Source organism: Muscardinus avellanarius (assembly GCF_963383645.1).
Source record: "Muscardinus avellanarius genome assembly, chromosome: 1".
In the NCBI taxonomy this organism is placed as follows: Eukaryota; Metazoa; Chordata; class Mammalia; order Rodentia; family Gliridae; genus Muscardinus; species Muscardinus avellanarius.
In genome coordinates this window covers 65,659,483-65,675,768 of record NC_137786.1, presented here as the reverse complement: position 1 = coordinate 65,675,768, position 16,286 = coordinate 65,659,483, and the positions used below count along the sequence as shown (strand labels likewise).

The following is a 16,286-nucleotide window of genomic DNA, read 5'->3' as shown; positions in this document are numbered from 1 at the left end:
TGTGTGTGTGTGTGTGCGCGCGCGCGCGCGCGCGCGCGCCTGGGGATGGACCCCAGGGCCATTCTACCTCTGACCTACACTCCCAGCCCTATTTCTTTATTTTTTATTTTGAAACAGGGTCTTACTGAGTTGCATAGAGCCTCATTAAATAGTAGCTAAGGCTCTCCGCGAACCACTACCCTCCTGTCTCAGCCTCCTAAATGCTGGGATTACAAGCATGTGCCACCACATCTGGCTTGCATACTCACTTCTGATGGAGGTCAGTTGGGCTGCTGTTGATGCCCAGAGAGTAGGTTGGGTCCAGATGTGAAGGATTCTATCACTTGGGTTTGCAACTCTACAAAGACACCTCTGGAGACAATTTGAAGTAGTGCACTTGCTTGTTACCCCCAGGAGGCTTGGTGAGAGGAGTACCTAGCCTGAAGCACTGAGGCTGGAGAATAGGGAATGGGTTAGAAATCCATTCTAAAACTAGACTTACCAGAATTGGATGCACATTTGATTCAGCTAGAGATGATTGAATGCATAGTAAGTAGGAAAGAAAAGATCTGAGAAGAACATCAGGTTGTAAGTGAGGTATCTAGATAGATGCTTTCTCCAAAATCTTTCAGCAGGAAAGATTCTTTAGATGATCCCTAGGACATATGTTAATTCTTCAATTTGCATTTTAGTAATAAAAATCCAAAGGAATCAGCTATCAACAGGCAAGTACTCTCTGGGGACTAAGAGACTTCTCCTTTGTAAAAAAGATATGGTCTTCTCATCCATCAGTCACACTTGCCAGGGTGCCAGTGCAGAGAGGGCCCAGGCCTTACATGAGGCTGTGGGAGCCTTCCTTGTCTTTGTTTCCGTGACCTCAGAGTCGGAGTGAGGTGCAGGTCTTGGGAAAGCCCAGGGTGAAGCAGCTGGGGGCAGTATGGCAGGGACCTTCCACAGCCAAGCCTCGGCATTCAATTGTTTGGGGAGTATCCTCAAAATTAATATTGTTATCATGCTTTTATTTTAATTTTTATCAGCTGGATACTGACATGGCCTCATTACCATATACTTAATGTTTTTGCTCGGATCTTTGGTTACCAATGTTTTTCCATGACTTTTTGACAGTTATTTTTATTCAATAGTGAATAATAAAGTGAGATTTACAATCTGCATATGACAACATTTGTTTTATTTTGACATTTCATTTCTAGACAGCAAAGGTTTTATAATTAGGTTTCCCTGTGCCAAAATGTTGCTTTAAAAAAAAAAAAAGACTTTCCCTGGGGGAAAAGTTCCATAGCTTCCTTTGTTAGTTGGAGCCATCTTATTTTGATTGGAAAATTTTTCATAAGTTAGTCAGGAAATGAAACAAAAATTTCTCCTAAAAAATGAATTCTTAATAGAATTTTAAAAAGGCTCTGGCCATGTAGAAAATTAGGAGGAAGAAAATGAGAAGAAACATGTTTGAAATGGTGGTTCTATTTTTTTTATTTATTTAAGAGTTAAGTGAGGAATATAGAAAACTTCTACCTTGTTTCAAATGATCTTATTTTATTCTTGTCATTACTCTGAACAGTTTTATGTTGAACTCTTTCACACACTCAGGAGACTATACTAGAACTGTTTCTCATGAATGTAGCCAACTGACAGCCTAGTACTGTGGAGCCTGCTCTTTTGCTGATAAGTGTTGAAGGTCACCAGGGGCCACCTGTGGATGCACACACCCCAGGGGAGACTGAATTGCCATTTCTGTGTGTATGCCACATCTGTAGCTGACTCTGTGGCAGGGGAGTCAGGAGAAATTGCAGGTGTGTCCGTCGACAGTGCTCAACAGTCCTCGAGCACTCTTGAAAGACCGACTGAGGAAGCCATAACCAATGATAGAATCGCTTATCGTTGCTAATGGCAAAAACATCACCATGAGTTAATCATAAAAACAGTCCCACACTGCATCAGCCCCCCACTCCCTCGTGATCTGTGGAGACACTTTCCAGCTCCTACAGTAATGGCAGTGGCCAAATCCTCTTCACAGCCCAGAGAATTTTCCTTTCTGAGTCATAGTGAGGAGCTCCTCCTAGGAGCAGATTCCAGACCCAGCTGCTCTTGTCCTGTCATTTCCACTCTTATTTCCACCACCGTCGTCAGCCAGTATTTTTTATTGGGCACCAACAAAAATGTGGAAGTGAAAGACACGCTATATAATATCTTAAGAAGTATGTCTATTTAAAATGGAGACAACTGGCATCCTCTAAAGCACTGAGCCAGTATCATTTGCATAGATTCTCAAAGTCAGCGACACTGCCCCCACCCTGGGGATAGGGGATGCTGGATCTATCCAGGGGGCAGTAGCAGCCTCCAGTGTAACTGGGGGACACCGAAATAAAAAGGAGGGGATGGTGGCAGTGCCCAGGGGGGTTCTGAGTAATTTTTTTTTTTCTGAAAAGGGGGCAGTAAGCTAATACATTTGAGAATCCATGGGTTGTAATAATCCAGACAACTGAGTGAAGTAGGAAGAGCGCTGCCTCCGCCACTCTTGACATCACCGGCGGAGGTGCGTAGCTCTTTTTGGATTACCTGGAATTTTGACTTGGTCATGGGGGTCTGATACTCCGTAGAGGACCGAATGTGAAAGGGAGTGTGTATTTCATAAACTTGCCTGGACGAATGCTTTGCCTCGAGCTTTGGGTGAGGAGCAAATGTGAGGAGGGTGATTGTCCCGCTCACATGTTACCTCCCTTCATCTGACCAGCTCAGCACACCCTGTTAGGAAGCACAGAGAAGACCCCGCGAGGACGTGCGAGATAGGGGCTGGATCAGAAGCCTCCTCCGCAGTAGAACCTTAACCTTCCCCACCAACAGCAAAGGCGATCACCCTCCCCCTGAAGTAGCTCTCCGGCTCTCGCAGGAAGAGCCCTCTGCTGCGGCTGGCGGGGGCTTCCCCGGGGAAGTGAGGCCTCCTGTGGCCACCCGTGCAACCCACCCTGCGCCAGGGACATCAGAGACGTCCCGGAGGCCCGGCGGTCACACAGGCCTGGTTGGAATCCGAATTGTTTCACTTATTAAATGTTTGTCCTTAGGCCGGGCGTGGTGGCGCACGCTTGTAATCCCCGCGCTTGGGAGGCGGAGACAGGAGGATCGCGCAGGTTCGAAGCTAGCCGCGCGCGCTGGCTTAGGAGACCCTGTTTCTAAATAAAAATATAAAATAGGTCTGGGAGTGTAGCCCGGAGGTAAAGGGCTTCCAGGAACCCCAGTACCACCAGAAAAAAAAAAAAAAAAGTTTGTCCTTTTCAAGTCACTCTCTCTCTCCCTCCCTTTTCTTCTTTTGCAAGAAAATGATACCAATACCCGACCGTTTAGGCTGTTGTAAATGTTAAAAATAGCGGCTCCCATTTTTTGAGCACTTAGGTTGTGCCATGGTGTTATTTCATCCTCACCCTTAATACATGAAGTAGGAATTAATCACCTCCACGATAAAGATGAGGAAACCGAGGTGGCATAGTTCCCCTGGCCTCACGACTGTCCAGCAGCTGAGGTCAGGTTTCAGCTCCAGCTCCGACCACCCAGGCTACGCTTACACGCCCGAGAGAGACTGTGCTCTGTGAGAGGTCACGTGACATCCAGACGGTGCCCGGGTGGAGATGGTGCTTAACAAATGTTCTCTTCCTCTCTGGGCACCTGCACTATAGACGGCGCCCCTCCCCCACACCTACAGTCTCACTGTCCTCAGTTGCTCTTACTTACGGTCAACCATGACCCAAAAATATTAAATGGGAAATTCTAGAAATAAGCAGTTCATGCGTCTTAAATTGCTCACTGTCCTGCACAGTGTGATGAAATCGCGTGCCATCCTGCTCAGTCCTGCCCAGAACACGAGTCATCCCTTTGTCCAACAAACGCCACAGTGAAATATTTGTGTGTGTAGGGGGGTGTTCTGGGGATGGAACGCAGGGGCACTCGACCGCTTAGCTATACCCCCAGCCCTATTTGCCCTATTGTATTTTTTATTTTGAAACAGACTTGCTAAGACACTGACACTGGCCTCTAACCTGCGATTCTTCTGTTTCAGCCTTCCAAGTAGTGGGGAGTAAGATATTTTGAGAGAGGGGGTGAGCAGTTATTTATTTCTTTATGTATTTATTTATACAGAGATGGAGTCTTGCTTTGTTGCCTAAACTCGTCTTGAATTCCTGGGCTCAAGCAATCCTCCTGCATCAGCCTCCCAAATAACTGAGGTGAAAGGTGTACGCCATTGTTCGTGGCTTCGTACAACTTTATTGCAATATACTGTTGTCATTGGTGTATTTATTGTTATTGTTGCTAATCTTTTACTGTACCTAAACTTTACCATAAGCATATATGTATAGAAAGAACATAGTGTATATAGAGTTTAGTACTATCCAAGGTTTCAGGTACCCCCAGGGGTTTTGGTACATCTTTATCAAGGATTAGAGGGATCCTGTATGACAATCTATAGAGTAGGTTTGTCATACTGCCCTCAGGTGGCTCATCTGGACAATAAGCTTTTTTTTTTTTTTTTTTTTTTTTTGGTGGTACTGGGGGTGGATCCCAGGGGCTTTCTACCTCCAGGTATACTCCCAGACCTATTTTATGTTTTATTTGAAAACAGGGTCTCACTAAGTTGCTGAGAGCCTCACTAAGTAGCTAGCTTCGAACCTGTGGGATTTTCCTGTCTCAGCCTCCCAAGCGCTGGGATTACAAGCATGCACCACCACGCCTGGCTACAATAAGCATTTTTAAAAAAAAAATACTTTGGCCAAGTACGGTGGCACATGGCCTATAATGTCAGTACTTGGGAGGCTGAGACAGGATGATCCCAGGTTCTCAGACAGCTTTATCTACTTGCAAGGCCTTTTGCAACTTAGTGAGATCCTATTTCAAAATTTAAAAATAAAATAGGGTTGGGGGTATAGTTCAGAAGTAGAGTGTGCCAGAGTTCAATCTCTAATACCACAAAAAATTAAAAAAAAATTTTAAGTGAAATTTGCATGAAAATAAATGTTATTTTATTTATATATTTATTTTTATTTATTTTTTGCGGTACCAGGCATGGAATCCAGGGACATTCTACTTCTGAGCTACATCCCCAGCCCTATATTTTAGTTTATTTATTTATTTATTTATTTATTTATTTATTTATTTATGGTGATACTGGGTTTCCTGGAAGCCCTTCTACCTCTGGGCTACACTCCCAGACCTATTTTTTATATTTTTTTATTTGGAAACAGGGTCTCTTAAGCCAGCAAGGCTGGCTTCGAACCTGCGTGATCCTCCTGTCTCCGCCTCCCAAGAGCGGGGATTACAAGCTTGTGCCACCATGCCTGGCTTAGTCTTTTTATTTTTGAAACAGGGTCTCACTGAGTTGCAAAGGGCCTCGCTGTCTACAAACTACGATCCTCCAGTCTCTGCCTCCCAAATGATGGGATTACAAGCACACGCCACCACACCCGGCTAAATAAGTATTATTTTAAAAGTGTCTCGAAAGTCACCTAAGAAGCCAGATGTGGCGACACAGGCCTGTCATCTCCTGAGCAACTCAGAAGGCTGAGGCAAAAGGAGTAGAGATTCAAGGCCAGCCTGGACAACCTGTGAGACCCTGTTTCAAAATAAAATAAAAATGACTAGAAATATAGCTCAGTGGTAGAGCATACATGGGTTTAATTCTCATTCATCCCCCCACCTCGGACCCCTTCCCAAATAAAGTCACCAAACTGTAAGGGTACTTTTGAAGCAAATATATTCTACACACTCAGTATACAAGAAAAAAATTTTTTTTCGGTTCCATCTTAATGTTTAACTCTGAGCCCTCACCTGACTGGTAAAATATCTAACTTCAGTTGCCCTCGAAACTTCCACCTGTCCTCACCAATGCCCCTCCCATGGTCCTGAAAGAGAAGAAGCCATCTCTTCCCTGATGTTGCACTTTATGACGCCTTATCTTGCCACCGTCCTCTGGAGGAGGGAGGAATTTCTCTCAAAATTACTTTTTCCACTCAGTGGCTATGGCCAAGATATTTCTAAATCACTGGAGAAATCTTTAACTTTCACACTTAAGAAAGGGCTCAGATCATCTGGGAGTGGAATGTTAATTCATTGACCAGTTTAAATGTTAGGAAAAAATTTCCAAGACTATCCAGAGGTCTGCTGTCCTTATTCTTAAGAGCTTTAGATCACCAAATGAAACTGACCAGGGGTTGGTTTGTTTTCGGGGTCCAGGTGAGGCCCAACGCACAGGGGCTCATCCTTCTGTATTGTACAAAGCTACGTTCGCTGCACATTGGGCTAATGGCCTGGTACAGGCCTCTCTCCACAGGAGACCGCCTTGTTTTCAGGGGCCTAGCCATGGAGGACATGTGTCACAGACCTGGTTTTATCTGTGTGATGGCACCAGTGTCTCGGGTGGGAGAAGGTGACTTAGTAGGACAGGGATAAGGTGCTGTTCTTGTTTTTATTCTTCAAGCATCACTTAGAAGTGGGTACCTAGAAGCCTTTTTTTCTTGAACAGATTTAAGAGTTAACATTGTCCTTTCCCACCTAAATAACAGAGAGATGCCCCAAAGACAGTACATTTTCTTGGCAGAGGGAATACATGTATCATAGTAAACTAGGAGGACATGCAAAGAGACTGGGGCAAGGCAACATGTTTAAAGAAAAACAGAGGAAGATTCCGTGAGTCATTTCGAAGCAATAATCCCGGACGGGGTCAATAATAAGAGGGGCTCCAGTCCAAGGCTGTTCTGCCAGTCGTTGGATGGACATCCTTGCAGGAGCATTGCATAAAGTCATGGTGGCCTTTGTGCAAGGTTGTGGATTTGGCAGAGGTTTTGGTTCTTGTCATCAAGCCCATATGCATGAGCTCCCCTTCTTCACAACCTCAGCTTCATTGATTATTGATTTGTTGTTAGGGCCCGCCACGAGCAACTCCATTTTGATTCTGCCACCTTTCACATTCCTCATGCCACAACTTCACTGTTTTTCAGACAACGGAGGGCAGACCCTGGCTGGGGGCAACAACTGGCCACTTCGAGGACGGAAATGGACCCTGTGGGAAGGAGGCGTTCGAGGGGTGGGCTTCGTGGCCAGCCCCTTGCTGAAGCAGAAGGGCGTGAAGAGCCGGGAGCTCATCCACATCTCTGACTGGCTGCCGACGCTTGTGAAGCTGGCTGGGGGACACACCAACGGCACGAAGCCTCTGGACGGCTTCAACGTGTGGGAAACCATCAGGTACTGCATATCAGGCCCCCTTTCCCTCCCAGGGCAGAAACTCTAAGACCAAAGCCGGGCGTGGTGGCGCACGCTTGTAATCCCCGCACTTGGGAGGCTGAGACAGGAGGATCGCACGGGTTCAAAGCCAGCCTCAGCTACTCAGTGAGGCTCTCAGCAACTTAGTGAGACCCTGTTTCCAAATAAAATATAAAAAAGGTCTGGGAGTATATCCCAGAGGTAGAAAGCCTCTGGGTTCCACCCCCAGTACCACCAAAAAAAAAAAAGAGAAAAGAAAAGAAACTCTTAAGACCAGCTTGACACAGTTGAGTGAGAATGATTGTTTTCATGTTAAAATGATAGTTCAGATTACAAATGACTTATTAAAAAATGAAATGCTTTAGAGATATTATAACTGTGAATTTTTTAAGTTCTAAATTTGGGATTGTGAGCCTACATTTGTGGGCCAAGATTGTCCTCAGCCTCCACCCTATACAAAAGGCCTTCAAATCGAAGCAAATTTGCTTAGAAATAGGAGTTGGGGGAGGGGGCAGGCTCAAATGGCATAGACCTGTCATCCCAGTACTTGGGGAAGCTGAAACAGGAGGATCACAGGTTCAAGGGCAGCATTCAGTAACTTAGCAAAACGCTGTTTCCAAAAATAAGAAAGGCTGGTGATATGGCTCAGTGGTATAATCCCCTCAGTTTAATCTCCAGTACCACCAAAAAGCAGCAGCGGCATCAGCAAGTGGATATTGCTAGCTTCCTGCAGGATATGAAGGGACCCACATCTTTCTTGCTAAAAAATGGAGAACTAAGCAGGAGAGGGGGAAGGGAGCTGGGAGCAGCTGTGCAGTGTCAGAGACTAAGTAGTTCCATACATTAATAAGTATCCAATGAGGACCAGCCATGTGCCCCGCCCCGTTCTAGGTGCTGAGCAAATAGGGATGAATAAGACAGGCAAGGTCTTGGCTCTATTCTAGTAGGGGGAGAAAGTTTTAAAGAAGTTAGCACATAAATAAACTTTGGGTAAGGATAAACGCTTTAAAAGCAAATAAAAAGCTTTTCGAAATAAGAAGGCCTGGTAATACTGGGCCTGCATTCCCTCAAGGTCAACAATTGAATGGAATCAAATAGTTACTACCTTCCTTGGATGAAATATTATTTGCCCTTTAAGTTACCAATCTTTTTCGCTCTCAATTCCCAACCCAAGCCCACCGCACTCGGTCATGTGGTTTGCCTAGTCCCTGTGAACACTTAAATTTATAATCTGTCGTGCACCTGAGCACAGTATTTAACACTCAGGATATGTCACGATACGTCATAATTTAACCAACCCCTAGCTGCTGGATATATGTTATTTCTAATCTTTCTGTATTATCATATTTTCTATAATTGATCATCTTGAACATTAAAAATATGGCTTGTTATGAGATTATTTTATGCAAAAGAATTTTGACACCTATTAAAGTTTAAACATTAAGGTCCAACGAGTTTGGAATGGATGGAAGAAGCCTTTAGCAAGGCTTCTCAGCTTCTCAAAACATGGAGTCTTTTGATTCCTCTCTAATGAATCTCATCATGAGATGAGGAAGTTCTCATCTCTCCCAAACTCAAGGAAATCTGATTTAATTAGCTTTATAAACTTTAAATTATTTTGCAACTCAGAGTTGTAGGTTTTCCATAGGGAGTTTATCAATTTTTAAAGATCATGTTGCAGCCAGGCATGGTGGCGCATGCTTGTAATCCCAGTACTTGGGAGGTTGAAACAGGAGGGTCACGCAGGTTCAAAGCCAGCCTCAGCTACTTGGTGAGACTCTCAGCAACTTAGTGAGACCCTGTTTCCAAATAAAATATAAAATAGGTCTGGGAGTATAACCCGGACATAGAAAGCCCCTGGGTTCCATCCCCAGAACCACACACACACACACACACACACACACACACACACACACACACACATGTTGCAAAAATTGAAGTTTAAATCTTTGAGTAGCCCTTTTTTTACCTTTTCTAACTAGAATTGACCCTTGAACAATATTGGAGCCATTGAACAATGACCCTTGAGCAGTTGAAAATACACATATAACCTTTTAAAAATTATTTAATGGAATTTTACTCAGCCGTAAAGAAGAACAAAACTGTCATGTGTGGGGAAATGGATGGAACTGTAGAACATTATATATACTAAGTGAGCTTAGTCAGTCACACACAAAGTAAGAAAATCAGATGCTCTTCCTAATATGCAGAAGCTAGGGAGAAAAATTAGGAGGAACTCTAGATGAAGAAGGACAAACCATAGATGAGCACAGCTTAACTGAGGGGGATGAGAGGCAGACGAGGGAAATTCCCTCATGTAAATGATGTGCTGATGTGCCTTCATAAACCTATCAGTCAGTCACTAAGCCACATGAGAAGGAGGGAGGGGGAGGGACTGGGGTAGGAAAGAGGAAAAAGCTAAATGAGTAATGTGTGCATGTGTGCCTCTGCCATCGTGTACTCCATTAGGGTGAATTGCTACAATGCACCAACTTAAAAAAAAAAAAAAAAAAAACAGAAAAAATGCCCTTGGGGAAAAATTGTGTTAACTTTAGACTTCTCCACGTTAATTCTCAATGCCAGAAGATAGCGGGGCAAATCATACATACTTTAGAGTAAAAGGTAATTGTCTTCAAGAATGTTGCATCTATCCTATTTGTCCTTCAAGTTTAAAAGCAAAAAGTAAAAAAAAAATTACTACTGGGCAATAAATTAAATCCAACCAAAATATGTATCAAAATAAAGAATTCAGAAATGGGAAAACAAAAAAATTATTTAATGCTACTAATAAGAAGTGCTTGCACGCTGGGTGTGGTGGCACACGCTTGTAATCCCCGCGCTTGAGAGGCGGAGACAGGAGGATCGCGCAGGTTCGAAGCCAGCCTCGCTGCCTTAAGAGACCCTGTTTCCAAATAAAAATATATATATTAAAAAATAGGTGTCTGGGAGTGTAGCCTGGAGGTAGAAGGGTTTCCAGAAACTCCAGTACCACCACCAAAAAAAAAAAAAAAAAAAAAAAGCAGCAAGTGCTTGCAAGCAGGGCATGGTGGTGGATACTTGTAATTCCAACATTTGGGAGGCTGAGACAGGGGGATCACGGTTCATGGACAGCCTTAGCTACTAAGTGAGGCCCTTTACAACACAGTGAGATCCTTTTTCAAAATAAAAAAGCCAGGCATGGTGGCGCACATGCTTGTAATCCCAGCATTTGGGAGGCTGAGACCTGAGGATCGTGGTTCGTGGACAGTCTCAGCTACTACTTAGTGAGGTCCTCTGCAACTTAGTGAGGCCTTGTTTCAAAATAAAGAATAAAAATAAAGCAGGGGAGTAGCTCGGAGGTCAAATGCCCCTGGGTTCCATCCCCAGACCCGCAAAAATAAAATAAAAAATAAAAAATAGGGCTGGGGGTAGAGCTCAGAGGTAGAATGCCCCTGGGTTCCATCCCCAGTACCACAGAAAAGAGGGGGGAGCACTTGCAGTTTGTTGGCTTAAAAAATCAAATTGCAAACTTTTATTAAAAATTTAAAATGAAATTTTTATGAATTTTAACTTGACCAGATATGAAGCAATTAAAAAATCCTTAAAAGTCTATTGAAAAAGCTGAACGTGGTGGCACACACTTGTAATCCCAGCATTTGGGAAGATCATGGTTCAAGGATAGCCTCAGCTACTACTTCATGAGGCCCTTTGCAACTCAGTGAGACCCTGTTTCAAAATAAACAGGGTCTTACTGGGGGTGGAGCTCAGAGGTAGAATGCCCCTGGGTTCCATCCCCAGTACCACAGGGGGAAAAAAAAAAGTCTATTGAGAAAACCCAGGCTTTAAATGCATGTGTACATGTGCATGCACACACACACACACACACACACACACACACACATTTCATGACTAAAAAAGGCAAAATATATTATTTTAGGTAAAAATAATCAAAACCCCATGCTGCATAGATAATGCAGATAGTTTTAGTTATTTTGTCTATAAGCAAAAAGCAAGCCTTTAAGGTCCTTAACTCCAACCTTCTGTTCCTTTCTTATTGCTGGGATTTCATGCTCATTTCTTCTTGCTGATGAACAGATGGTAGTCGAGAGGGTACACCTACATTACTCAGCCTGCTCCGCTCGGCCGTGGGGCCGTAGGAATGCTCAGGTGACGCTGGGTTACTTTATTGTCGCCATCCATGGTTTAGGGTTTCCTGAGCATCTGCATCAGTACCTGAGGTGGCAGCAGTACCTAGGCTGAGGGGCTGCTGACCCTGGGTCTCGCCTCCTTCAGGTTCCTCATCTTCTTCCGTTCTCTCTAGGCTGTCCTTGGTGAGGAGGCCCCTGTGGAGTGGTGGTCCACAGCCCCACACATATTCTGTCTCACTGGTCAGTGTGTTGGCACCCTCAATGGCTCCTCCCTGCCCAGGAACATTGGCATCCTGTGGTGGCCCCCGTGGAGTCTGCCTAGAGAAAGACACCTGCTATTGGGCAGCCTCGCTGGCCTGGCCTTAGGGAGCACCCTGCTCTGTCTCATTCTTTTCCCGCTCCACTTACTCTTCTGGTAATTCTGCTAGTAACCGTGTGGAGGACTCTGCAGACATGGACAGCATCTGCAGGGTTAAGGTCTGCTGCTTATTTACTGCCTTGAACTGGAGTTCCACCAGGCCTGTAATATCTGCTGCCTCCACACTCCTCCTTGCACAGCAGCCATCCCCCGTCTCGCCCTCTCCTGCACTGCACAGATGCTTCCAGGGCCGGTTCTGTGCATCAGGCTGGTGTACAGATACACCTCCCTTGGTGTCATCCTGTCCATGACACAGTATTTGTCTTTTCTATTGCGCCATTAGACTTTCCCCAAACTTTTGTGCTATGACCTTCTTGTCCCACCAACAGGGGCCTGGTTGGTGTGTGAGTCCAACTGGGCCACCAGTCCCAATGACTGCCCAGCTGGGGCTCTCCTAGGGTGTGGGGGTAACTCGGCCAGAGGCAGTGATACTGGGGTGCTCAGGGCTTTGGGATCCACTCTCTACTTCTGCTACTCATGAAACTCATGGATAACTTTTGATGTCCCAGTAATTTATCTAAGAGCCCCCAGTTGACAAGAGCCTTACTGTTAACACAAATAGGTGCTAACACATATTTGTATGTTATATGTATTATATACATCAAAAAAGATACCAAGACTCATAAGAGGGCACTTTTTGTTGCAATAAGCAATTTACTAGAGAGCAGAGTTGGGCATGTGGCAATGATTAGGGTCACGGGGAATTTAAGTGGATACTTACAGCCTCTGAGCTCACCACAATAGCAATGGGAGGTGGCTAAAAGATCGCTACAGTAGTACAATATGCACAGAAGTTAATTTTATGCAGTGATGACTTACGACTGCATCTTTACTTTTATTTATATTTCTCTCAGTGGCAGATGATATCATATATGGCCTCTGATAGTGTGCATAAACTGGATAAAATTTAAGTTTTAAAATAGATTTGTATATATTTTATGATAGTAGATGATTAAGTAGGCTATTATCTACATGTATTTTGTGCATTTATCACATACCATTTTCTTAATTTTTAAAAAGATTTCTAGGCTTTGCAGGGAGCCTGAAATTATTCCAAATTGTCACAAATCTAAAAAGGGGTGAAGCCGGTGTGGTGACGCACGCTTGTAATCCCAGCATTCAGGAGGCTGAGAGAGGAGGATCAAGGTTCGCGAATAGCATGAGTTACTTAGTGAGGCCCTCTGCAAATCAGTGAGACGCGGTTTCAAAATAAAGAATAAAAGTAGGGCTGGAGGTGCAGCTCGGAGGTGGAATGCCCCTGGGTTCCATCTCCAGTACCGCAAAAAAAAAAAAAAAAAAAAAAAAGCGGAGGAAAACTGCATGTCAGTGAACTTACTCAGTTCAAACCCACGTGATTCAAGAGCCAACTATACTGTATTATTTTAGTACTTTTGTGTCATATTATTTTCCAGAGGGGAAAATTCTCACCAGCCTCAAATTGTTTCCTCGTTTTCTTGCCTGAAAAGTTTGGAGACAATGACCAGTTTATGATCTGCTGTTTAAAGAACACTCAACAGCATCCACGTCACAGGAAAATTAGTATCGATGAAGAGCTAAGCTGAGAAACAAACAAAACACCCATTCTCTCATTATTTTGAAACTTTCTACTCATAATTTGCTCACATGAGATGAATTTTTCTTTTTATTTAAAATATCTCTGCTTCTATCTATGATCTAAACTTGACATGTTTGAGTTAAATTTAATTTTCTCAAGTGCCAGTAATAAATTATAGATAATCTGCAAACTCAGAAAATAAAAACAATCACCCAAAGTGCCATAGCTTTTTTGTGTGTGGTTTTCTTTCTTTTTTTATTTTTTATTGGTGCATTATATTCATACATCATATTGGGGTAAAAAACTTGTGTGTACAGACATGTACACATCACTGATTTAACCCCTGCCCAATTCCCACCCCATTCCCTCCCTGTCTCTCCTTCCCTTGCTCGGCTTAGTGGTTGACTTCGATATGTTTAAGTACATTGTGTGTTTTAGAGGTTTTCCTCTTCTCCCCTTCGTTCTCCTCCTTTAGGTTGTCTTATTTGCTCCTCCATAGGATTTCCTTTTTCATCTCGAGTTTCTCCTCTAACCCATTTCTCCCTAACTCTCACATATTAGGGAAAGCATCTGATTTCTTATATTTTGTGATTGACTAATCTCACTTAGCATAATGTCCTCCAGTTCCATCCATTTCCCTGAAAATGATGTAATTGAGGTTTTTTTCATGGCTGAGTAAAATTGCATTGTGTACATATCCCACAGTTTTGTAATTCATCAGTTGATGGACATCTTGGCTGGTTCCATAGTTTGGCTATGGTGAATTGTGCAGCTATGAACATAGATACACATGCATTAGTTAGGTAGTTTGGTTTCCTATCTTTTGGGTAGATACCCAGAAGTGGTATTGCTGGATCATATGGTAGGTTCATTCCCATTCTTCTGAGGATCCTCCATACTGTTTTCCAAAGTGGTTGCACTAATTTGCAATCCCACCAAAAATGCCTTAGAGTTCCCACTTCTCCACGTCCTCGCCAGCATCTGTTGCTGTTTGTGTTTTGAATGATTGCCACTCTAGTTGGAGTTAGGTGAAATCTCATGGTAGTTTTGATTTGCATCTCTCTGATTGCCATTGATGTTGAGCATTTTTTCATGCATTTATTGGCCATTTGAATTTCTTCTTTTGTGAAGTATCTATTTAGTTTGTTTGTCCATTTTGTTATTGGATGCTTTGTTTTCTTAGTGTTGAGTTTCTTGAGTTCTCTGTATATTCTAGATATTAGTCCTCTATCGGTGGTGTAGGTGGCAAAAATTCTTCTCCCATTCTGTTGGCTCTCAATTGAGGTTCTTGATAGTTTCCTTTGCTGAACAGAAGCTCTTCAGTTTCATGCAATCCCATGTATTGATTCACCTTTTAGTTTGTTGTGCCTTTGGGGTCTTGTTGAGAAAGTGTTTATCTGTGCCTATGTGTTGCAGTTTTGGACCTATGCCCTCTTCAAGGAGCTTCAAGGTCTCTAGTTTGATTTCCAAGTCTTTGATCCATCTTGAATTGACTCTTGTGCAGGGTAAGAAAGTGGGATTCATTTCCAATTTTCTGCAGATGGATAACCAGTTTTGCCAACACCATTTGTTGAATAGGCTATCTTTTCTCCAGTGTATGTTTTTGGTCCCTTTGTCAAAAATCAATTGGCTGAAAGTGTGTGGACTTGTTTCTGGGTCTTCTATTCTGCTCCATTGGTCTATATATCTGTTTTTGTGCCAGTACCATGCTGTTTTTATTACAATGGCTTTGTAGTATAGTTTATAGTCAGGTATTGTGATTTCTCCTGCATGGTTTTTGTTGCTGAAAACTACTTTGATATTCTGGGTTTTTGTGTTTTCCAAATGAATTTAAGAATTGATTTTTCTATGTCTGTGAGTAATGATCTTGGTAATTTAAAAGTTATTGTGTTGAATCTGTAGATCACTTTTGGAAGTATGGCCATTTTGATGAAATTTATTCTGCCTATCCATGAACATGGAAGATCTTTCTACCTTCTAAGATCTTTTTTTAACATGGGTATCTTTCTCATGTTTGGCAATGAAATCACCTTTTCTATTTTTGTTCAGAAAGCCTTTTCTTAGTTTGAAATATGCTAAATATTTATATTTTTTCTAGGTGTTGTGGTTTGATTTTCTTCCATACAAAATCAGAGGAGTGGGGCTTTTTCCCCAGTTTTTTTGTATTTATTTATTTATTTATTTATTTTGGTGCTACTGGGGTTCCTGGAAACCCTTCTACCTCTGGGCTACACTCTCAGACCTATTTTTTTTTTTTTTTTTTTGGTGGTGGTACTGGGGTTCCTGGAAACACTTCTATCTCCAGGCTACACTCCCAGACCTATTTTATACTTTTTATTTGCAAACAGGGTCTCTTAAGCCAGCACGATCCACTCCACCTCCCAAGCGTGGGGAATACAAGCGTCGTGGGGAGTACAAGCGTGTGCCACCATGCCCAGCAGCATTTTATATTTTATATTTTTATTTGGGAACAGGGTCTCTTAAGCCAGCGAGGCTGGCTTCGAACCTGTGTGATCCTCCTGTCTCCGTCTCCCAAGCGTGGGGATTACAAGCATGCGCCACCACGCCCGGCATATTTGTTTTTAGATCATAGACCTCTTTGAGACTAATGAATTTATAGAAATATATATATATATATTTAAATATATACAAAAATTTAGATATCCTTTACAAATCTATACCACTCTTGTACACTTTAATAAAAAAGTGAATATCTGCTTCAAAATAAAGAGGAAATGAAACAAAAATGTCCAAAGACAATAAAATTTGAATGTCAGGTTATTCGTTCTTACAGTCTGAAAGGCTGTTGAGGTTTGACTTAAAGAAGTAGAAAACTGCGTGGCGCACACTTGTAATCCCCGCGCTTGGGAGGCAGAGACAGGAGGATCGCGCAGGTTCGAAGCCAGCCGCACTGGCGTTAAGAGACCCTGTTTCAAAAATATAAAAT

General features: G+C 43.0%; 1 protein-coding gene across 1 annotated transcript in view; it reads left to right on the top strand.

The window, feature by feature from the left end:
- ARSB (arylsulfatase B) overlaps positions 1–16,286 on the top strand; it is a gene marked incomplete at both ends in the record, with an annotated part of 176,978 nt that overhangs the window by 77,426 nt on the left and 83,266 nt on the right. The window contains one exon of the mRNA XM_080692784.1: positions 6,978–7,221. Coding sequence (XP_080548910.1) covers positions 6,978–7,221 — 244 coding nt within the window. The remainder of the gene's footprint in view (positions 1–6,977; positions 7,222–16,286) is intronic.